Raw genomic sequence first — 24,069 nt, forward strand, 5'->3', positions numbered from 1 at the left:
CGCAGTTAAAAAAAAATGTAACCTACATTTATTGTTTGATCAACAACAAACAACAAATTAGCATAGTGAATGATGTGTTGCATGAGTTTAAGATGGGCCATGGTAGAACCCGAGCACTTTGTTCACGGTCTGTTTCATAGCTTTGCTGATGAAATTAAAATCTGCCTTGATCCTAGTTCCCTTTACCACATGATTTTATTAGCCTTCTGTCATATTGTGGAAAAGATTACTGAGCTCTTATATTTGCCAACCACAAAATCCCTTCCACTGCCTCAAAATGGTTTGAACCTAGATGTTGAAGGCCCTGCATCATTTTAAAACCGCTCCTAAAACAACGCGCCGAGAGAACGCGCTAGTAGTAACATTAAAAGGAATTCAAGAGAAGGAAAGGGACATTGAAGGATAGAGCGTGGTAGGACTGGACACAAGCATGCACAGTGTGAAATAGCTTGGTCTTGTGGCGCATCATCAATGAGCCCTTTTTCGCGCTGGAGAACGCCCCTTCTATGTGTCATCATATAAGAGCACATGACTGTGTTATTCACAATTACACAGGTTCTTCAGTTATATCAGAGCAGGGAGTTGGGGAGTTCAAATCTGGTTTTTACCTTGAAAGAGACAATTCAGAGCATTGAAGGTCTCACAAGGCAAATGGCCCCCCCGGCGGCATTCTGCTAGACTATTGTTAGCAATATAGGCAGATGCTGATCCTGATCTTGAACTCTGCTGGAAGGGATGGTGTTCCTTTTTCCTAGTAGTCAGCCTTTATAGGGAACATCTTTAAAAAAGGTAATAAAGATCATTTGCAGTTCTATAGGCCAATATCGCTTATAGACTCAGTCGTTAAAGTGCAGGGTCTGGTGCTACTAAATGGACTTAAAAGTTGGACAGATGAAATATTATTTCAGAATCTCAATATGATTTTCAGTCAGGCAAATCACCATTGAGCAATGTTATGTTATGTTAATCTTTATTTGTATAGCGCACGTACACCAGGTTGGTTTCTTGGCGCTGCTTTGAAGGAGTTAGACTAAGATGTTACTAGTATGCCTGTTTAAATAGCCACGTTTTTAGCAGTTTGCGGAAGCTCATGAGGTTTGTGCAGGATCTGATCTCAAGTGGCAGAGAGTTCTAGAGTTTGGGGCCTAGGGTGGCGAACCTTTTTCCCCCAGCGCGTTTTAGCCTGAAAGATAGTGTGGTCAGGAGGTGCATGTGGGCAGATCGTAGGTTGCGGGTAGGAGTATATCTGTTGATCAAACTGTTGATGAATTTTGGGCTTTTACTATTCAGGGATTTGAAGATGATGCATCCTACCTTGAAGGCGCATCTCTGGGGTATTGGAAGCCAATGTAGTTTCTTAAGAAGAGGAGTAATATGTTGACGCCTGTTTTCTTGAAAGACCAGTCTGGCCGCCTGGTTTTGAACCATTTGAAGGCGGTGGGTGAGGTAGGCCAGGATGCCAAGGTAAAGAGAGTTGGCATAATCAATGTGGGATATCACCATAGTGAGAACTGCCTGTGTTTTTGCTTCCTGAGTGAGGAACCTACTGATCTTTCTTATTTTCCTTAGTTGAAAGCAACATGTTGAGATCAAGGACCCAATTTGATTTTTCATGGTGAGGTCTTTATTGATTATGACTCCCAAGGTTTTTGCAGATGTAGAGGGGATGGGGGAGCTCCAGGGGTTCAATGAGCCTCCTGTGAGGATCACTTCTGTTTTATCCGGATTTAATTTGAGGTGGTTGCTGTTCATCCAGTCGCGGATGAACAGCATAGTTCTCTGGAATTCGAGGATGGTGGTAGGGGAGTCATTAATCGGCAGTATCAGTTGAAAATCATCTGCATAATTGAAGGTTTGGACTTTCCTTTCTTTTAGTGTGTGGGTCAGGGGGAGGAGGAATAAATTAAATAAATGCGGGGAGAGGGAGGAGCCCTGGGGAACACCGCAAGTGTTCTTAATCTTGGGGGTTGTGAAGTTTCCCAGGCGGACCGCTTGATAACGGTTTGTAAGAAAGGAGTTTATCCATTCAAGGGCCGATCCTTGGATTCCTGCATCCCTGACACGGTCGACCAGGATGTTGTGGTCGACCGTGTCAAAAGCGGCAGAAAGATCCAGCAGCACCAGGGCTTGGGGGGGAACCTCCGTCCGCTTTCTCTCACAGAGAGTCCAGGACTGACAATACCACTGATTCTGTGGAGTGAGCTGGGCGGAACCCTACTTGATGAGGGTCCAGGTAGACTGACTGCTCCAGAAAGGTGGATAGGCTTTTGGCTACGTGGGTTTCGAGTAGTTTGGTCGTATAGGGAAGCAGTGAGATAGGTCGGTAGTTGGTGAGAGTTCCGGGATCTGCTCTTGGTTTCTTCAGGAGGGGGATGACAAACGCCTCTTTGAAGGTATCCGGTACGTGTCCCTGGGATAGCGATTTGTTTAAGAGGGCAATGGCTGGCTCTGGGCAGGCCGTAAAGGCTTCATTCAAGATCCAAGGGTGGCAGCAGTTCCTAGGAGCCAGATTTTACTTTGGTCAGTAGGTCTGAAAAAACTTCTTGGCTCATCATTGGGATTTGTTCTAGCCTTTGTGTGTTTTTTGGTTTGTTTTGACAAGTGGGCTTTGTGCAAGTGAGGATGCTTGCTTTGATAATTTAGATTTTTTCAATGAAGAAGTTATTCAGGGAGTCGCATAAGGATTGCGAAGGTGTGGCTTTTAAGGTCACTCAGTCAGGGTTTGATAGGTTATTAATTATTGAGAAAATGTCCTTTGATTGATTCTTGGAGGTGATGATTTTGAGTGAGAAGTATTCGGCCTTTGTGGTCAGAATCATTTTTTTTATAAGTTCTAAGGGCTATTAGAAAAATGCTTTTGTCGTCGGGTGAATATTTGCTTCTCCATTTCCTTTCTGCTTGGCGCAGAGCAAGTTTTAACTTTTTAAATCGGCGGAAAACCATTTCTGGGCTTCGTGACGACGTGCTCGCTGTATTTTCCTTAGTGGGGCATGTTTATTGCTGGCTGTCAAGAGCCATTCCGACAGGTTTTCCCCACTCTTATCTATAGAGGAGTGGCTGATGGGAATTGTATTGGCCAGGGTTTCGATGAATTGGGCTTTGTCGATGGTATTCCAACTCCTAAAGTATCCAGGTTCAGGTAGGGGTATTTTAGTAATGTATAACTCTCTATATTGTGATCAGTAAATATACTATTACTCGTTCTGAAAAAGTCCACCTAGCCTTCATGGAAGAGGCGCTAATTGCTTCTAATGCAGACTGTTCATTTATTGGTTTGCCTTTCCCTTCCTGTACTCTTATAAGCGGGCGACGCTGTGTTGCTGGTGAGGATGGCCAATGGTTTGCAAAGTCTCATGAACTTCTTTGATTCTTTCATGAGGGATTAGATTTGTCGGTTAACCTCACCAAATCTTATATTATGGTGGTGGGGCCCCACCCAACCAGAACTAAGACATTTACCCTGAATAGTCTGACTTTGGCAAAGGTTATGCGTTTCTCTTACTTGGGGATGTTATTTGATTCCAAATTGTGTTGTAAACTGTTGGTCTTGGCCAAGCAGCAGGAGCTGAGGAAGTCCTATTTCGCTGTTTTTGATTTTGCATCCAGGAGGTGGAAAGTAGACCACTTATTGCCCCTGTTAAGCTCCAACAGGCAAAGTGTGTCTCAAAGGCACTATATGGGAGTGACAATTGGGGCATTTTGGCTGCCAAATAGCTCCAGACTGGGTAAAATAAATTCCTGAGACATGTACTCTGTTTCCCTCAAAGCATGTCAACCTTCTGTGTGCACAAGGAGTTAATTGTCAAGTTTCTAAGCGATCAGACAGACCTCAGCCCACTTCTAAGTTGGATTAGGACCTAGTCCAAGGAGGAGTGGGGTCTTAATCGTTTGATCATGAGGGATTGCATGTCACTTGATGGCACCCTGAAAATACTTTGGCTCATTATAAGGGACTCGGTCAGCAAACTCGAGAGGAGGGTATTTTCTAACTCGGAGGGTATTTGCACGGGGGGTTATAATTGGGTAAAGGATTGTTTCTTGGAAAGGGAGAAGTTGTTCATGGAGGAGGTAGAGTTGGTGAAACCTACCGTCAGGAAATATGTCGTGGTAACCGTTACACAGGAGATGGAGCTGTATTTAACTTTTGTGAAAAATAATAGGGACAGATATTTGCTTGTAAGATTCAGATTCAACCTGTTACACCTGTCTTTAGCCACCCTATGAGGGTGTTATGACCTAAATTCCCTGCGGTTGCGAAAGGAGGTCCCCCTAGAGCACATTACACTTTGTACAGAGATCTTTTAATCTTCCGCTACTTAAACAGCTAGACCTTCGACAAGTTCACCCTGCTCTTTAACATTTACAGATGTTATCAAATGAGTTCGTTCTTGCAAATGTTGTATGTTTAAGAGCTGCAGTTCTATACGGAGCTCACAGGATGAGTAATTATTCTGAGCTTGTATCTGTTACGGAATGTATTATTTTTACACAAGGTTTTATGGTTTACAACATAAACCGAACAAAAAAAACTTGAATTGAATTGACATGTCGCATAAATATCAATAACCGTACATGTGGAAGCCCATCAACATCTTACCACCAACATAATACTGTACACAATGGAAGTACCATGTTAACAGTGTACAGAGTACATCAGAACACCAACATACTTTACTCAGTGTATGCCGGACTCCCCACGTCTGACAAAGATGTAACACTCTCAAAAGAGTCAGTGCCAGATATACTTCCTGTGTCCCCTAGAAATATGTTACATGGCTTTCTCCATACCTCCATATCAGCCTGCAATTTGTCATCCGTTTGCACATGGCGAAGGTGCTGTTCCTTTGCAAGTGACCATTCAGAAACGTCCCAAACCCACTGCTCCACTACTGGAGCCCTAACATCTACCCAGGTAATGGCTACCCGCCTCCAGGCTAATACTAGAACCAACTGCAAGAAACAGTAAGCCATCTTGCGGCTCTTGGGCCTGTCAATATTCCCCTACAAACAGTGCTGCTGAAACAGCTCACTAGTCAGAGCTGTGGTCCTTTGCAATCTTCCCACCACAATAGACCAGAAGGGCCCCACCACTGTGCAGCCCCACGCTAAGTGCATAAAATTAGCATTCGTATATCCACAAAAAGGGTAAGCTGGAGAACACCCTGAGTTGTATGTATGTAAAAAATTGAAGTGGATCGGTCTAAAACCGGTGTTGCTAGACACAGATTTCAGTAGCTCACAGACCCTGGCCCACTCTACTTCCGACATGGATGCATCTACATCTGCTTCCCATGTCTGTCGCACCCACACCTATCCGCGAACACCGTCCGCCTGCAGAGCTTTGTACACAAGGGAGATGATATGACATCCCAAGCCCAGCTTCAGGAATGCACCTAATACAGCCGAGTTTAATGGCGCAGCAGGGAAAGATACCCATATTCACTCAGTGTATTGTAAAAATTGGACTGTACCTTGGCCAAGAGTGGCTGTGCATCCTCAAAGGTGAGGAAAGTATCCTTGGGGTACAAATCCCAACTGAGGGCACAGCCCCTGTCATGCCACACCTGAAACATGTGCCCCTCTACTTGATGGATAAGAGCCAGCACCCACAATGGCAAATCCTTATGAAAGGGTGCCCTCTTTATCACCACTGTAACCACCCACCCTCTGCCAAATAGCAGCGGGCTGCCGTACTTTCTAAGATTCCCCAGTCTGTGCTATTGAGCCGACCCGTCAGCATCTCTGGGAGCTTATCCTCCACCACCAACCCCACCAACAAAGCTTTTTCCCCAGTGTGCGCCACCATCACTCCCAGGCACAGAAAATTATCTAGCTCCCATCTCAACCCCAGTTCGAGGATCACCCCCCCCGATTCCCCTCCAACGCCTCCAAAAGGAATAATAATGACCTTGCTCTATTGAGTCTGAGAAAGACACACCACCAACGTCCTACAGAAGCAGCAACAATATAGGCAGCTACTCTAAGGGCGCACAGGTAGAACTAAGCATTGTCAGCATAAAGGAACACCACATGTCTTCTCTGCCCAAGTTCAGTCCCCCAGTCATGCATCACCTGTTGGACCGGAATGGCCAGTGGCTCAACCGCCGAGACAAACAGAAAGGGTGATAAGGGGCAATCCCGTCTACTGGCTTTCTTTGTCCTGCCAAATAATACTGCCCAACCCATACTTGTAAGACTTGATTACTATTTAAGTCATATCCAGGCCCAGAACAGAGGACCGAATCCCATGGCCTGCATGACTCCCAAAAGATACCCACAGTCCACCATATCAAATGCCTTCTCAATATCAATGGAGGCCAACGGCATTTCCTCCTGGACACCTACCACCTCTTAGAAGACGTGCATCAACCTCTGTAGGTTCATGGTCGTGCTGGGGCCAGGGAGGAAGCCGCACTGATCAGGATGGACCAACCTGATCATTGCAGTTTGCAGTTTGCTATCGATTGACTAATAACTACATTATATCTTAACATCAGTGTTGATCATTGTAGGAGGGCTGTATGCTGTTGATTCTGGACCGTCACTGCCCGATTTGGGCTTTATACATATAATCACTTCACTCATACTTGGCGGAACCTGTCCTGACTCCCCAGCCTCCAAAACACCTTAGCAACTTTTGGGTCAGCGCCTCCGAATTCCCTAGGAAACCGCCCCCGCACCCCTCCTCCCCCCAAGGTGCTTTACTTTTTGGCAGTATCTGTAGTGCCACCCACAGCTCTTCCAGCGTGATGTCCGCCTCAAGCTCCCTCAGCGAATCCTCTCCCACCCTGTAGACGTTTACATGTGCTAGATAAGCCTACACACGATCCGATGTTCTGCGAATGCCACCACTGTACACCCTGTCCAGATGTCACTGAAGATTCACCACAACTGCCTCCCGCGTGGTCGCCACCATGTCATCTGCATCCTTTTGATGGAGTGCCTGCCATGTAGGAGAACATTCCTATCCTCTATATCTGCCTCCATATATGTGAGCGCGAATGGGGTCCCCAGAGCGACCCAGATCAGTACCCCCCAGCGTAGGTCGAATAGGAGGCATGAAACACCTGTCCTCTCCATTTTTTCCAAACCCTCTCACTCCCAACAACATTAAGGTGTGTTTCCTGGAGACAGGCAATATTCACTTTGTGTTGCTTCAAGAAGGATAACTCTCTGTACCGCTTAATGTATGTGGCCCATCCCCGGACATTCCAGGCCAATAACTTAAGGTCACCACCCAATCATGCACGTCATCTATGTCTCACATTCTACCCCGCATTGCTTCCTTGTTACAATCTGATCATGCTACAAAACGAATAACGAGAATCAATAGCTCCACAACTATTAAAAAAAAGGCCCTCCCTCCTCTGGGCAAACATAGTGTAGCCATCTTCCTATGCAACTCCACACTACATGTGCCAGGACCGCACCTTATCTATCCAACAGGGACAGGTAACCCCAATCCCCACACTCGCCTGCCGGCACCGCCTAGTCCTCATTCCACGTAGCTAAACATCGCACAAGCATACAAGAGGTGCAATTCTCCAAACATGAATATTATCTGTGCCGCACTTTTACACATGCTCCGGCCACAATAGCCCCCTCCCATCCCGCAGTAGTGCACCTCGATCCAGAACACATCGCTCCTCTGCGAGGCCCCGCAGGTATTAAACATACACATATCGAGCCTCTGCCTCTGGCCTCTCCATCCCGATCATAGAGAGGCCGAGGTTTCCAGCAAGTATCTCCTCCTTCAACCCCATCACACCCATCCTATCCCCCACAAAGCTAAAGAGACTCTGCTTAATAGACACATAGAAACCCTAATAAAACACATAATATATCACTCTACAGGAATTTCCGTGTCTGGGATTAAAGTAGCATGAATAGTTTTATTGTCTGGGACAAGGAAAGCCAGGGCAGGCGTGAGCAGACCAGACTCAGTCAACTGCAGGGGTCCCAGCCCTATCACCTGCATAGTGCCATCCTCCTGTATCATAACTCTCTGCACTCTTAGCCCAGTCCCCTGGATATGTCCCTTCCGAAGTGGCCCCTCCAGACTCCATGCTCCAGGCCTGCAACCTTTTCCCTTATCTCCATCTAGTCCCTGACCTCCTCCGGGTGATCGAAAAAGTTTGCCTTCCTGTTGGCCAGAAACTTATGTTCGGAAGGGTAAAGCAGCATATATTTATATTTCAGGTTCATATTCCTCAGCTTCTGCTTCATCTCCAGAAACGACTTTCGTTGCTCCTGCATTTTTCTGCTATAATGAGGGTAAAATACAATTATGTGATTTTCATATTTAAGTTTAGTCTGCTCCCTAACAGCCCAGAGACTGCAGTCCCTGTCTCTGTAGTTCAGGATGTTGGCTATAAAGGCCTGAGGAAGGGCACCAACATATGGTGCACCCTCTGAATCACAAAGATGTTGGAAAAGGCCCTGTGGCTTCAACTGTTGTCGCACCCATTGTTCTAGGAAGCTTTCAGCATACGTGCCCTCCACGCTCTCCGGAAAGCCCAGTAGACTAATGTTACTACGGAAAGTGCTGCCCTCGTGTCTTCCACCCCAGTGTTTAGGTGCATGTTTATTCTTGCCATTTGCTGCTTTCAAACCTCCACCTCTCCTCTGAGCTGACAATTTTGCCCTCCGCTGTCGTCACTTTCTCGACCACTTTGCATAAGTCCGCCCAGAGAAAATTAACATAGATAGCTACAGTCTCAGGTCTTCAAGATCACGCAATCGAGGGCTTGTGGATACCCACGCAAAAGAGCCTCCACATCAACCACATGGAATTGCTGGTTACTCAGTTTACTCTTCGAGCATTCCTTCCACTCATTCGGAACAGGATCTTTTCAGCATGCACGAACTACACCACTGCCAAGTTTTACCTACAAACCAAGGAGCACCAACTCGCTTCAGCCATCTGTTCTAGCCCAGAGCATCTGGAAGTGGGCAATACATCACAAAGTGCAGTTGGTTATTCAGTGCATTCTGGTCTGGGCAACGACTTGGCAGACCTGCTTAGCAGGACGCATCAACAAGTCTACAAGTGGGGCTCCACCCCCAGACCTATCTCTTGTATTGCCGGTTGTGCGGGTTTCCACACACAGACCTGTTCACCACCGCTGAAAACATGAAATGGCCAAACTTCAATGCCGGGTTTTTACTTCCACGGCCCATGGGCAACACACTTTGTATGAACTAGTCGGGCATATTTGCCTATGTTTTCAGCCTCTTCCTGTCCTCCCATTCGTAGCTGAGAAAGACATCTCTTACCCTCATCCTAATGCCCCAACCTGGGCGCACCAGCCTTGGTACTCTGATGGGACTCTCTTTAGTTCCTCATGAGAAGCTTCCCCACAGGCCAGACCTTCATATACAAAATCACAGTACCCACCAACACCCCAATTTTCAGCAGCTCAATCTTATGATATGTCTTCTGAGGTCTTGGACTTTGGTTACCTTAACCTATCACAGGAACGTATGTCCATTCTTCGTGAAGCACGAAGATCTAATTCCAGGGTCTGCTACTTGGCCAATGGACGTGCTTGTGCAATATCAATCTTCTAACACTCCGCACAAGATATTTTCTATTAGCTTCATCACCTGTAACAGTCAGGCCTTGCGTACACCTCCATTTGCTTACATTTGGCTGCTTACCTACTGAATAGGCAGCACACTTCACTATTCAGAGTACCAGTCATTAAGGCATTCATGGAAGGCCTTAAGCAGGTTATCCCACTCCAGACGCCCCCTGCTCCATTTTGCAATCTGAACATAGTACTAACTAGTCTCATAGTCCCTCCTTTGGATCCCCTTTACTCTTGCCTTCTTCAGTTTCATTCATGGAAAGTGGCCCTCCTTGTAGTCATCACTTCCCCCAGGCGAGTCAGTGAGGGACAAGCTCTTACCTTAGAGGAACCTTTTTCCCAAGTCCATCCTTAGAAACAACACTCAATTTCTCCCTAAAGTAGTTTTCAGTTTTCATCTCAATCAAACAATTAAGCTGCTCCTTTTCTTTCGATGGCCATGCCTTACATACCCTGGATATCAAACGAGCATTAATGTATTATGTGGCTAGAAAAAAGCCTTTTCATAAAACACAACTCTTAGTATCCTACTCCAAACCACATAAAGGCCATGCGACTTGCAAAGCAGGTATTGCTAGTTGGCTTGTCAAGTGTATCCAAACTTGCTATACAAAGCTAAAAGATCCCTACCTGCCTCTCCAAGATCCTATTCCACGTACAAGAAAGGGGCTTCTATGACTTTTTCAGGAAACATATTACTAGCTAATATCTGTAAAGGAGATACTTGTTCCACTCCTCAAACTTTGCCTAAACATTACTGTGTGGGTGTCCTGGCTAGGTAACAAGCTACAGTTGGCCAAACTGTCTTGCGTACCCTTTTTCAATCTTCTGCAACATCATAAGGCTGTGCCACCTCTTGAGGAGGACTGCTTTGCAGTCTATGCACAGCATGTGAATGTACATATACACATGACATAATCAGAAAATGTTACTTACCATGTAAGCATCTGCTTGTGGCATGCAGTGCTGTAGATTCACATGGATTTGTTGCAGATACTCTCATCCTCATATTCTTACGTTGCATGGTCAACTCTTCTGTATCTCTATGCTCCATATACATCTTCGCCCTTGTGGCGGGAAAAACAGTCTGACTATGGAGCGATGCCCATGCGCATTACCATAAATAGGTGGAGTCACCACACCTTGTCACTTGAAACGACTTCTTCAAACAAAAACAAATTGCACAATTACGAGCTCAACACTAGATTGGAGGAGTATGTACAGCATGAGAATCTACTGCAGCACATGTCATAAATAAATGCCTAAAGGGTAAGTGACATTTTCCTTCTTTTACTGACTGCTCTTAAACATAAATATCTGAATTTAAATAGGAGTTTAAAAACTGTCTTAAGCTGCATACTTCAACAGCTTGTGGACCAAGAAAACTACTCCAACCAGGGTTCCTCTTGTTGTTGCATATCCTCCGAAGGTGCTGGTCCATAGAAATTGTATGCCAATTATGCCACTTCATCGTCTGTTTGCATACCAATTTTCATATCATGACTTACATCTGATTCCACTTGAGAAAGACTTGTCTCCCGTGATCACTAAATGTTCTATTTTGATCTTTAGCTTTTGTCGGTGTCTGCTGACCATACCTGTTTCAGAATCTGAGCTTGCCATTTTACCATTGTGGGAGGGCAGGTTTGATATGCAGACGAGGAGGCTGTATATATTTTCCAAATGAGGTAGTTTTATTTTCTTTAGTGGCAATAAGAGGTAGTGAATAAACAGTTCCTTTTGGTTCTCCTCCTGTTGCTCCCTGAGCTGGACCCAAAGGTGATGTTGAACCCGCAGGGTGGGACTCTTCTGCGTCGCTAGTATCGGGGTCTCCCCGGAGGCTCATAGGAGAAAAGAGAGAAAGGAGCCATCAGTTCTGTGTTTGTTTATGCTCTTTTGGGTAGTTTTAGTCTAACCGTCACCACACCCGGAAGTGTTTCTATGGGATTCTCTTGTCCTTAAGGGTGCGCGGGATACGAGCGTGCATAAACGAAAAGTAAACAACCAAAAACCAACTGTGACCTTATACGGTCTGATAGTTAAGTGAATTCTGTCTTCTCAGGGGAATTAGTAACACCAAGAGAGGTTTTTAGGGTCACGCTGAGAACGGTCGTCTTTATGGTCAAGGCACGTTCTACTCAATAAGAGGCTAAGGAGAAATATCTATGGGTCATACGGGTCAGGCACTTTCTTTTACCTCCCCTCCCTCTCTCCTCTCCCCCCCTGAATCCCTGGGGACGGTTGTACTCACAGGCTCCGCCGCAACTCTCCAGAGTTGCGGCCGCTCTCCAGCATCCTCCGTCGGACACCACCACTCCTCGCACCACTGCTCTTCCGGATCTCCGACGTCGCCGCCTTCTCTCCACGCATCCTGGTGTTCGTCTCCGCCTTCCGCCGCCGTCGTACCGGGACCGCTTTCTCTCTCTTGTTCTTCGTGTTGTTCTCCGTCTTCTCTATTGCTGTTCTGCCACACACGCTCTCTGCTACCGCCCTCTTTCATTGGCTCTGGGAGACAACTTCCTGGGTCGGCCCCGCCTACTTCCGACGGCTCCCGGATCTCCTTCTGTGGAGGGTATGGGTAATGCAGTCTTTGGCAGTCCCGTTGTCCTGTAAGACCGGGAGGATGGCGTGGACTACGAAATGAACCCTCCCCGGGTGTTCTATGGGTATGTCCGTCCTGCAATCTCTCACATCCCCTTTCCCTTGCTGTCCTTCTACTAATAGATTGTTCTTGGGGAAACCTGGATAAAAAGTCTACGTTTCCTTGTTCGCTTCCTTTTCGGTGCTTGGTGTGGAATCGGTAGGGTTGAAGGGACAGGAACCACCTAAGGACTCTTTCGTTGTGGCCCTTGTTCCGGGCTAACCATTCAAGGGGGGCGTGGTCGGTATACAAGGTGAATTCGCGACCATCTAGATAATAGCGTAAAGAATCTATGGCCCATTTGATGGCCAGGGCTTCTTTTTCGATCGTAGCGTAATTTTTTTCTCTTGGGAAGAGTTTTCGGCTAAGGTACAGAATGGGCTATTCTCCTCGCGGGGTCTCTTGGGACAATACAGCCCCCAATCCCTGGTCCGAAGCATCGGTTTGAAGGATGAAGGGAAGCGAGTAATCCGGACTGATCAAAACGGTGTCGGAGGTAAGTGTGGTTTTTAAGGCATGGAAGGCCCTTAGAACATCTGGAGGGGGATTCCGTAATATCTCCTCGGTTTTGACGTTTTTCTGGAGCAAATTTTGTTAACGGGGCTGCCAGGTGGGAAAACTGAGGTATAAATCGGCGATAATGTCCCAATAACCCTAGGAACGCTCGGAGATCTTTCTTAGTTTTGGGTAGGGATATTTGAGAGATTGCCGCTAATTTAGACGATTGTGGTCTAATAACCCCCTCTCCCAGTAGATATCACAGATACTGAACGGTCTGGGCGGCAAGATGGCTTTTGGCAGGATTTATTTTAAGACCGTATTGTCCTAAGGTTTGGATGACTTGGAAAAGATGTGATAGGTGTAGTTCCCACGTGTCGCTATACATGATTATATCATCTATGTAGGCACCTGCATAGGACTCATGGGGCTGTAAGGCTATATTCATTGCTCTTTGAAAAGTTGCTGGTGCCCCATGAAGGCCAAAGGGTAAAACCTTGAATTGATACAATCCTTCCGGGGTGGAAAATGCCGTGTTCTCCCTATCCTGTTTTCTCAGGGGGACCTGCCAATAGCCTTTGCACAAATCCAAAGTGCTGATATATTTTGCTTTACCGATTCGTTCCACCATCTCATCGACTCGTGGCAGGGGGTAGGTGTCAAACTCCGATATTTTATTGACTTCTCTGAAGTCGATGCAAAATCGTACCGATCCGTCCGGTTTCGGTACGAGGACAATGGGTGAATTCCATTCACTTATGGAAGGTTCAATGATGTCCATTTGTAGCATCTTTTGAACCTCTTCTTTTATGACTTGACGTCGGGCCTCGGGAATGCGATAAGGTTTCAAGCGAACCCGCTTTCCTTGGGGAGTTTTCAGGGTGTGCTCGATAATGGTAGTTCGGCCAGGAGTGTTAGAGAAGGTCTCTTTCAGGGGTTGTAAGACTCGTGAAAGGTCATTACGCAAGGTAAGAGGCTGGTCGGGGTCGATGCATTGGTCGAACAAGGGAGACTGTTCACCCATTGTACACATCGAGATGGGCAAGGGACCCTCCCATTTCTTTAGTACATTAATATGGTATATTTGGGTCGTATGTCTAGCGGGATCAAGTTCAAGACGGTAGGGCACAGGGGTTACCTGGTCTACTATTCGATAGGGACCCTGCCATTGTCCTAACATTTTCTGATCCGAGGAGGCCATCATGAGTAACACTAAGTCACCCACTTGGAATGTCCTGGCTTTGGTTCTCTTATCGTACTGGGTTTTTTGTGACCTCTGGGCGTCTTCCAAGTTGTTCCGTACTATAGCCCTAATCTGACTTAAGTGAGTGCGTAATGCGGCTACATACTCGGGAAGGGGTTTAGAATTGTCTTTTTCTCGCTCCCACCCTTCTTGGGCCATGTCTAGGAAGGTACGGGGTTTATGGCCATACAGCAACTCAAACGGAGAATAGCCGGTGCTTTTCTGTTCCTTGCACCGAATGGCGAATAAGGCCAGAGGCAACATGTCTTCCCATTTCCGGGTTTCAAGTGCTAACAGCTTCTTAAGTGTGGTCTTAATGGTGGCATTGTACCTTTCCACTAAACCGTCGGTTTGTGGATGGTATGCCGCTGTTCTAATCTGTTTGACCCCCAGCTGGCAACAGACCTGTCTCATTAAGCGGGATACAAAAGGGGTCCCTTGGTCGGTCAATATTTCTTTGGGGAAACCCACCCTTGTGAAAACTGTGATCATGGCTTTTGAGATATTAGCGGCATCGGGTCGACGTAAGGGTATGGCCTCTGGGAATCGAGTGGCATAGTCTACTATGACCAGAACATATCGACAACCACTACGAGAGGGTAACAAGGGACCTATGATGTCCATGCCGACGCGACGGAAGGGCTCGTCTATTATAGGGAGAGGTTGAAGCGGAGCTCGGGGAGGATGGTATCTACTGTTCTTTTGACACACTGTACATTCCCTACAATATTTTTTTACCTGCTGGTAGAAACCTGGCCAATAGAATTGCTCCGTTATCATTTTCTCCGTTTTCTCAGCCCCAAAATGACCCCCTAACAAGTGACTGTGGGCAAGAAATAGTACTTTGTCTTTGAATGGACCTGGAATCAACAACTGGGCTTTCTGGTTGGGGGATCCCTTTCTGTGTAGCAAACCCTGTTTCTTAAAGAAGTAAGGACCTACATGTTGTGGATCTTCTTGGTCTAAGGCTTGGTTCCATGCTTCCTGTAATACGGGATCCTCTTGCTGGGCGGCATGGAAATTTCTATCGGCTTCCCATGGATTTTCCTCCAGAAGTACGGGTAATGCTACGGGGCTCCTGGATTTTTCGACTCTCCGTTGTTTTCTACTTTTCCTCTCTTTGGCAGGGGGCCACTCTTTATCTGTGTCTTGAGAGAAGGGAGCGGAGGACCACCAATCGTCCTCTCGGGAACTGGTCTCGTGCAATAACTGGGACAATTTAGGATAATCATTACCGAGTATTGCTTGCTCTGGCAAGCGTGGTATCAACCCTACAGTAAGGGTTGTTCCTGAGTAGTGTGGGTGTTGAATTTGTACTCTAGCCGTGGAATACGGCTTGGTATCTCCATGAACACACCGAATGGAGACAGCTCCGTCAATGAGGCCAAGTCGGTCCCCCAGTTCTTGAGGACGTATTACGCTGTGTAAGCACCCAGTATCAGCTAGTGCAGTCATTGATTTGCCATTCACGGATACATTACATCGTTAGGGGGCTTTTTCTTTTTCCAAGGGAGAGCAGTAGTAATTTCGCGCCATCCCTATTTCCATTGGTTCCTCTTTCAGGGGACAAAACCGGGCGATGTGTCCCATCCCTCCACACTGGAAACACTGGGGTCCTATTGGTGGAGCCTGAGGGGCTACTCCTCCAGGAATGATGGCTATGGGGTCCGGTCTCTTTACCAACGGAGGACGCAGAGGACGTTGTGCCCCATGAGCCACAGGTTTCCCTGTAGCTTCCTCGCGACCCTTCTCTACCTCCTGAGCCCTGTTAAAGGCGCTAGCGATTTCTACTGCTGTTTCGAGTGTGAGGTTGGCCTGTTGTCGTACCCACTTTTGGATAGGAGGGTGAAGAGAGGACAAAAATTGTTCCAAGTATATTTTTGCCATGATCTCCTCCTTATTTGTGGTGGCTGGCTTTAACCACCGAACAGCCATATCTTTCACCCTAAAATACAAGGCTCGAGGGGTTTCTTGGGGTCCCTCCCTCATTTGTCTTAGCTTCCGCCGATACGTCTCATCATCCACTCCCAGCCGTTCCATAATACAGCGTTTGATGTCCGAGTAGGGAACCACCCCCTGTACCGTCGCAGCCTGGTAGGCAGCCTGTAGGTCTCCTGATAGGAGGGGACCCAGGTATTGGCCCCACTTGTCGACTGGCCAGGAGGCCGCAGTAGCCATCCGTTCAAAATTAGTAAAGAAATAATCCGGATCTTCTCCTGCTACATAGCGTTGTAGAACCACAGAGGGAAGGGTGGTAGGGCCCCTCTGGTGTCCGAGCACCTCGGTGATTTTATCCATAGCTGCCCCATGTGTCTGGTTTTGACCCGTAAGCACTTGTTGTAACTTGCCACGGTCCTCTTCTACCACAGTCAGGAAGCGTTCCATTACTTTCCCTAGATGTTCCTGGTTTTCCGCCATCTTGGCTAGGGCAGCCTCCATTTTGCCTTTCAATCCCACTTCTGACACCACTTGTGGGAGGGCAGGTTTGATATGCAGACGAAGAGCCTGTATATATTTTCCAAATGAGGTAGTTTTATTTTCTTTAGTGGCAATAAGAGGTAGTGAATAAACAGTTCCTTTTGGTTTTCCTCCTGTTGCTCCCTGAGCTGGACCCAAAGGTGATGTTGAACCCGCAGGGTGGGACTCTTCTGCGTCGCTAGTATCGGGGTCTCCCCGGAGGCTCATAGGAGAAAAGAGAGAAAGGAGCCGTCAGTTCTGTGTTTGTTTATGCTCTTTTGGGTAGTTTTAGTCTAACCGTCACCACACCCGGAAGTGTTTCTATGGGATTCTCTTGTCCTTAAGGGTGCGCGGGATACGAGCGTGCATAAACGAAAAGAAAACAACCAAAAACCAACTGTGACCTTATACGGTCTGATAGTTAAGTGAATTCTGTCTTCTCAGGGGAATTGGTAACACCAAGAGAGGTTTTTAGGGTCACGCTGAGAACGGTCGTCTTTATGGTCAAGGCACGTTCTACTCAATAAGAGGCTAAGGAGAAATATCTATGGGTCATACGGGTCAGGCACTTTCTTTTACCTCCCCTCCCTCTCTCCTCTCCCCCCCTGAATCCCTGGGGACGGTTGTACTCACAGGCTCCGCCGCAACTCTCCAGAGTTGCGGCCGCTCTCCAGCATCCTCCGTCGGACACCACCACTCCTCGCACCACTGCTCTTCCGGATCTCCGACGTCGCCGCCTTCTCTCCACGCGTCCTGGTGTTCATCTCTGCCTTCCGCCGCCGCCGTACTGGGACCGCTTTCTCTCTCTTGTTCTTCGTGTTGTTCTTCGTCTTCTCTATCGCTGTTCTGCCACACACGCTCTCTGCTACCGCCCTCTTTCATTGGCTCTGGGAGACAACTTCCTGGGTCGGCCCCGCCTACTTCCGACGGCTCCCGGATCTCCTTCTGTGGAGAGACAGGGGGTTGGTATGGGTAATGCAGTCTTTGGCAGTCCCGTTGTCCTGTAAGACCGGGAGGATGGCGTGGACTACGAAATGAACCCTCCCCGGGTGTTCTATGGGTATGTCCGTCCTGCAATCTCTCACAACCATGCAATGTGTCATACCATCAGTATCTGAGCTTGCCATTTTACCATGTAATATGCCATACCATCAGTCACTAAATATAACAGATGTTCCATAGGCACTCATTTAGAGAATCTTGGGCAAATAGACAGTGAAATACAGTTCAGTGTTTCATGCTAACACAGTGAAGAGTATGAAAATAGTTAATTTTTTTAATGATTAGATAAATTACATCCATCGGGTTACAATTCCAATTAATGAAAAGGTGCTACATGTGACGGCGCTGTGAAAGTGAAGGAAAGTGACAAAATAGTTCAAGATATATGCAGTGCACATAACATAAGATAATCTTAACCAACGGGACAATCATTTTCAGGGGAGGAACCATAGACATAAACAAAACAAAGCATATTCCTCAAAAAGCCCCTTCATTAATAAAAAAAGTGGTTAAAATATAATAGTTGACGTTTCCACCCCAAGAGATAATTTAATAGGGTCTTCCTTAGGACTGATATAGCAGAGATAGGAATTGTCAGGAATAAACATAGAAAGTACAACTTAAGTAAAAAAAATTCTCTTTCTCTGGTCTGGCACCTGGGGATATTCTAAAGGTTAGGAATCTTATCTTAGATAGGGTATACACCCAAAAGAGTGATAAGAAAGGTAAGTAACTTGTTCAATATGGCCGCAATTACTGTCAAAAGGAGCCCAGATGTTGCATTTATTGATCTGAATTGAGCTAGCATGTATGTAGTGTGCTGTATTGAACGTGTTCTATGCTAGCTGCAGCAAAAAAACAAACAAAAAAATAAAATCTTTAAGCTCATTGACCATGCTCATAAAGTTGTATTTTCTAATAGGGTGGAAGGCGGAATGTTGATATGGATGTCCCATCCCACAGAAAAAGGGGTAAGAATTTCATTTTGTTTTCTTTTAAATTCTAAAATTTGTGTTCCTGAGAAAGAAATGCTAAAATGTTTTCCATTCCTTACGGGCACATACCTAAAATGAATTGTAGAAAAACACTGTAACAATAATACAAAATATGCTTTGCTGTTCAGACTGATCCATTTTATATATTTGTTTTCTCTTTAATAAATATTTCTGAACTTCAGACTATTATTTTGATTGAAGCTCTGCTTCCATTGCATACCATATTCCCTAGCTACACTTACGGGCATCTTGGAAAGGGGTAGTCTTGAGATACAGGGGGATAAAGGCCTTCCAAGAAGCAATTGGAGAGGGAAAAAGTGGAAGCTGAGCTCACAGTGAATTTGATACCGTACATAGGTTCTTCTGCAAAAACCCAGCAATATGAGGTTCCTCTGTTCCCGATTTAGTAATAGCACAATAATACAGTCCTGGCTGCTTTGCTTAGGCCTTGTGTCAACCAAATGACTGCAGACACATGTGTGTAAGGTTGGAATGTTTGAGTTATTTATGTCTACAATGCAACCACTTGATGAGTGAGGCAACCGCGCTGGGGTTGAGTAGAGAGATTTTGTTTTGTGGTAACATACATTTAGTGGTCTGCCATCCATAATGAGCGCGCTATGCCGCAGTGGGCGGAGTCACAAGCTCTCTAGTATTTTTCTCTAGGTCGTCCTCGCTCTTGGTAGTCACTATCTATGTATTGTGTTTTTAGAGTGTTTGGGGAACTCTTCATGCCACTGTTGTGTACACTCTCTTTGAGATTCATTCTCTAACAGACCCATCAAATTGGAGCAATTGTTCTCTTCTTTGTTGTGTTTTAGGTTTCCCTATATGTTGTTGGAAAATGTCTCTGTTGGAGTTTGTATTGTTGGGCAGGGTGGTTGGTAGTTCCCTCCTTCGGGGCTTATACATCTTTTCTGGAAGTCAATATTGCTGACTGCAGATCTTTGTAACATTCAAACTCACCACCCGATGGGTTAGGGCCAGGCTCATCCTCTCTTGACCAGTTCGTCCAAGTGTATAGACCTGCCCTGTTTGGACTCTGTTCCCTACTCCTTAGACGTCTGTCGTTTCTTTAGATTCCATGATGAATTTCCAGTTATGGGTCTTATGAAGAGTTCTAATATTTGGGTGGGAAGGAACACCACTTTAGAGATAGTGAAGATAGTTCCCCCTCCTGATGAGTGTAGAGAAAGAAAATACTTTTCTTAATCTGGAATGTGACCAGTATTACAAGACCAGGTAAGCATTGTAGAATATTTGCCTGTTTGAAGTGGGGATCCCGCTTTGCTTTTCGAACAACTGCTAAGGGGGCAGGAAACCATGATGCCAAGATGATATAGAAATAAGTTATTTCATACTTTTTTATCCTCTTCCATCCCAATGATCTTTGATTTCAGTGAGGTCTAGGTCCTCTTTAAAAAAAAAAAAAAAAAAAATTGCTTTTATGATCCAAGGGGTATTACATGTGGTGTTATCTAAACTAATGGCAACTCCTTTTGTGACCATACTAGAGTACTCATTGCAACATCTGTCATGGAAAAACTTTCTGCTTTGCCATTACTACAGCTTGCAGGGTGAACTTCAAGCATTTTTGGCGCTAGAACTGCGCAGGTCTTGCATTTTGGAATGTGGACCCATCCTTCTATTTTTGCCAGTTAATAAAATTTACATCTACCAGCTATTTCTTTTTCCTTTTTTCTGAAACCCTTCCACCCTTGCATAGTTTCTTACACCCCTCGGATGTTACAGATTTGAGGTTTAGAAGGCAAAAACATTCACAAATTCTGATCCACCTTTTGTCAATTACGAACCTCTTTGTATAGGGTTAGCCCCATCAAAATGTCTCCAGTTAAGATGTATTATGCTATTTATTAAGCTTTGTTACAAGCTGGCCAAGAAGTCATTACCCAGTAAACATAAACCAGACTCTACACATAGGAAAGAAACTACTACTGCCTCGATGAAAAATACAGCTGTAATGGGATACATGTAAAGCTATGACGTGGAAGTCTATTCATACATTCACGAAGTACTAGAGGGGAAACTGGGAATAGGCAGGTTGCTTTGAAGAAATAAAGTGGGAAGTTTCTAAATGTTCTCTTTCAGCAACTTAAGCATGAGAGGCTGCAGGCTTTTTGGAAAAGTTTGCTAATGTTCAGCATTTATGGCTGTCAGTGAAAATCCTATTGCATAAGTTACTTGTAATCCTGATTCTGTACTGTAATAGTCAGGATGAATTCACTTGATACTCTTCAAAAGAATGAAGCTGTCACGCCCCATCACTCTCCAGTCACATCATCATTCTAAGCTGTGTAGCTTGATGTGGTCACCCTTTTCACGGTCTTAAGTACATCTCATACAGTATCAGGAGATGCAAATTCAACTTGAGTTACCATATACTCCTGAGTTGACCCCTTTTTGTTCTTTCTATTCCTTGCCAACTAACAAGGAGGAATAAGATGACCATGTGAATCCCCATGACTCGACCAATCCCCTATTGTAGCAAATTGGGTTTCTATTGCAGTACCCCACCCACTTTTTGTCTGACTCCGATGCAGCGTTGACTGAATGTGCACTGGGTTCTTGCTAAGCTTGGCCCCAGCGCCTGGGTTCTTTCCCTAAACTGTACCTTTGTTTCCACACTTGGCACACCTCTGGCCTATATGCTGGTAAAAGCTACCAGTGGTATAAGGGCATTGTGACCAGAGTGGGCCTCTGAGGGCTGCAACATGTATTATGACATCCTAAGAGACCCGTCACCAAACACATGCGCACTGCCACTGCATTCCTTGTGTTATAGTGCAGATAAAAGTGAAGAGTCAACCTGGCACACATCCCTGTGTGCCAGGCCTACCAGCACTGCAAGAGGCATAGGTAAGTCACCCCTACAGCAGGCCTTATAGCCCTAAGGCAGGGAGCACTATAGCTCTTGTGATATAATGTTTTAGTCCATTCTTAGACATTATAAGTGCACGGTGAAGCCATAACGAGTACATGGGCTGAGAGCTTGTCAGTACGACATCGACAGCACCATTAGGCCTTCACCGAATGCCAAGATGTTTGGTACCAAATATCTCAAATTAATGATCCCACACTGATGCCAGTGTTGGATTCATTAATAAAGGCACTCAGAGGGCACCTCAGAGGTATAGGATATATAGAGCCAGCTTCCTACACCTATCACCACCAGATCGACTGAAAGTGGGTTGTGAGCTAATTAAATTTGACTTTGTCTAAAGATCTGGGCCTGATGTAATAGAATGCAAGATCTTATTTCTGATATAGACTTCTAACCACATATTTCTCACCTTTTGAATATTCCTCAGGCATCAAACTGGATCTGGAAAATCTTAATCAGTTCTCCTGCGTGCTGACAGGTGGTGCTACGCGAAGGCACACTGACATTGCTGTGCTCTGAAAGTGACACACAGGACCCTATATGCATCCGTTCCTTTCTTTCAGCGCCAACGGACATGGATCCATTGCTATCCAGATTGTCTCTCGAGACTGTCTTTTTTTACTAAAAGTTCTACAGTGTGCAAGGGAAAATGTCAGCTCCCAAATCTAGAGTTCAGCCCGTATGGGGTATGCCACAGACTGATGTGTGTGATGGACCCACAGAACTGACAAGGACTTTAGGACCTGCAATGACTGCACTTTAATGTACCCCAAGACCACCCAGGATTGGGAAGCGATGTGGTTTGTGGCAAAACACTGGAAGACTGCATGTCGTGCCCGGTCGAGATCGAAAGGCAGGTCCTGGTCCTGCTCCCTAGGACATTCCTGCAACAAATCATCATCATGGTCCAAATCCTCAGGTAAGTAACGTCCTGCCACTCTCGATCTCCTGAGAAGGTTTGAGGGTGTCATCATGCTTCCAGGTCGTGCTCCTTAAGTGTTTTCACTTCTAAGCAGATTTCAACACTTGTCCGGCCGCAACCTGAATTTCCGGAGCTGTTGGCGACACAGCAGCAGATTAAAGAATTTCGTGAAGGCATGGTGCAGCTTTTTGGCACATTTTCGACATCAGAGATCAAGACTATCAGTTACTCAATTTATTTTCTGGTGCTGAAAAAGAACAGAGGCCTCAGTTCCATCCAAGATCTTCTCCCTCCGTACTTCTTCCTTCTGAAGGACATGTTTAAAGTGCTCACCCAGTCCAAGTTCTGTCTGCCCTGGATCCAAGAGACTGGATGGGTGGGCATTGACTTGGAGGATGCTTATTTTCACATCCCTGTCTGCCAGTCCCACAGAGACAATCTGCGGTTTGAGGTAGCCCACAGCATTCCAGTTCTCCCGTTTAGCCTGACCAGTGCAATTCTGGTGTTAACAAAAGTGATTGTGGTGTTCGTGGGTCATCTGCAGAGTTTGGAATTTCAGTCTCCCCTTATCTTCATGACTGATTGCAGAAAGTGGGCTCGCTTTTTCCATCACCTTGCTGAAGTCAAATCAAACTCTTTCACAGTGGCTCCACTTTATCACAGCCAGACTGCATGTCTTACTTTTCCAAGCCATTCCTCTACCTCAACGAATCCAGGACATTAGAGTTATGATCCAGATAGTTTGATCTGCAGCATGTGTTCAAGTGAGATGCTCTCTGAGGCTTCTTGCTCTCTTGGCCTTCTGAGTTCTGCTGGTGGATCACGCCAGGTGGTACATGCGGGCTCTGCATTAAGATCTGAGGTCTCAGTGGGCTCAGAATCACAGTAATCTATTCGATTCCATGCTGGTATCAAAGAAGACTACAAGGAAATTGCTGTAGTGAAGGCTCAACCGCAGTTGGACTAGCGGCAGTCCCATCTCTCTACTCCACCAATAGCTAACGTTTATGATGGATGCACTGTTGCTGGTTTAGGGAGGTCAGCTGGGAGAGGTAAAGTTCAGAGAGCTCTGGTCTCCAGCAGAAGCTCTCCTCCACTTCAACTTGCTGGATTTGCTTGGCACTGAAGGCATCCCTCCCGACTTTCAAGGGCGAACTGATACTGGTGATCCAAACAACATGACCATTATGTGGCACTAAAACAAACAGAGCGATGTAGGGTTGTGTGTCCTGTTCCAGGGGGCTTTACGTCTCTGGAAGTGGCTGAACGCTCAGGGTGTCTCCTTGATTGTACAACACCTGGGAGAATCCTGGAAGCCAGGGCATATTAACTCAGCTGCCGTTGCGTAGTGGATCACGAATAACAGTTACATTTGGAGGTGGCACAAGGTATCTTCCTGGAATGTAGAAAACCCTGGCTCGATCTATTTACCACAGCAGGGAATACCCAGTGACAAAGCTTTTGAAGCGCTGATGTTCCCAAGCCAGCGTTCTCTAGAAGATGGCTTTCGCCTACACTGAGGCTCGGGACTCCTGTATGCCTTTCCACTCCACCCTCTCCTGCTCAGAGAACTGAAAACAATGTAAAGAGACCAAACCAAAGTCAGTCTAGAGGCCCCTGACTATGTGTGGAGTGTGTGCTGCCTGGAACCTATGGTTATGAGCATTTTCCTCAGATCCAGCTGCGCCTTTGAGAGAACCTCCTGTTGCAGCTGCATGGCAGGGTGAAATGATGCGAGGTCAAAAGGTTAAGGTATATTCCTCTGTTTATTTTGTATAAGGCCTAGCATACCAAGTCCTTGCTGTGAACACAATTTAAT

At 46.0% G+C, this 24,069-nt stretch overlaps 1 protein-coding gene across 8 annotated transcripts in view; it reads left to right on the plus strand.

Annotated features, from left to right (window-relative positions):
* HERC1 (HECT and RLD domain containing E3 ubiquitin protein ligase family member 1) overlaps window positions 1-24,069 on the plus strand; it is a 1,817,725-nt gene that overhangs the window by 394,575 nt on the left and 1,399,081 nt on the right. For all 8 annotated transcript variants that reach the window (XM_085643727.1, XM_085643730.1, XM_085643731.1 and 5 more), the window contains one exon: window positions 18,354-18,402. In XM_085643727.1, coding sequence (XP_085499853.1) covers window positions 18,354-18,402 — 49 coding nt within the window. The remainder of the gene's footprint in view (window positions 1-18,353; window positions 18,403-24,069) is intronic.

The sequence above is a fragment of the Triturus cristatus genome, chromosome 3_1 (genome assembly GCF_964204655.1).
Source record: "Triturus cristatus chromosome 3_1, aTriCri1.1, whole genome shotgun sequence".
In the NCBI taxonomy this organism is placed as follows: domain Eukaryota; kingdom Metazoa; phylum Chordata; class Amphibia; order Caudata; family Salamandridae; genus Triturus; species Triturus cristatus.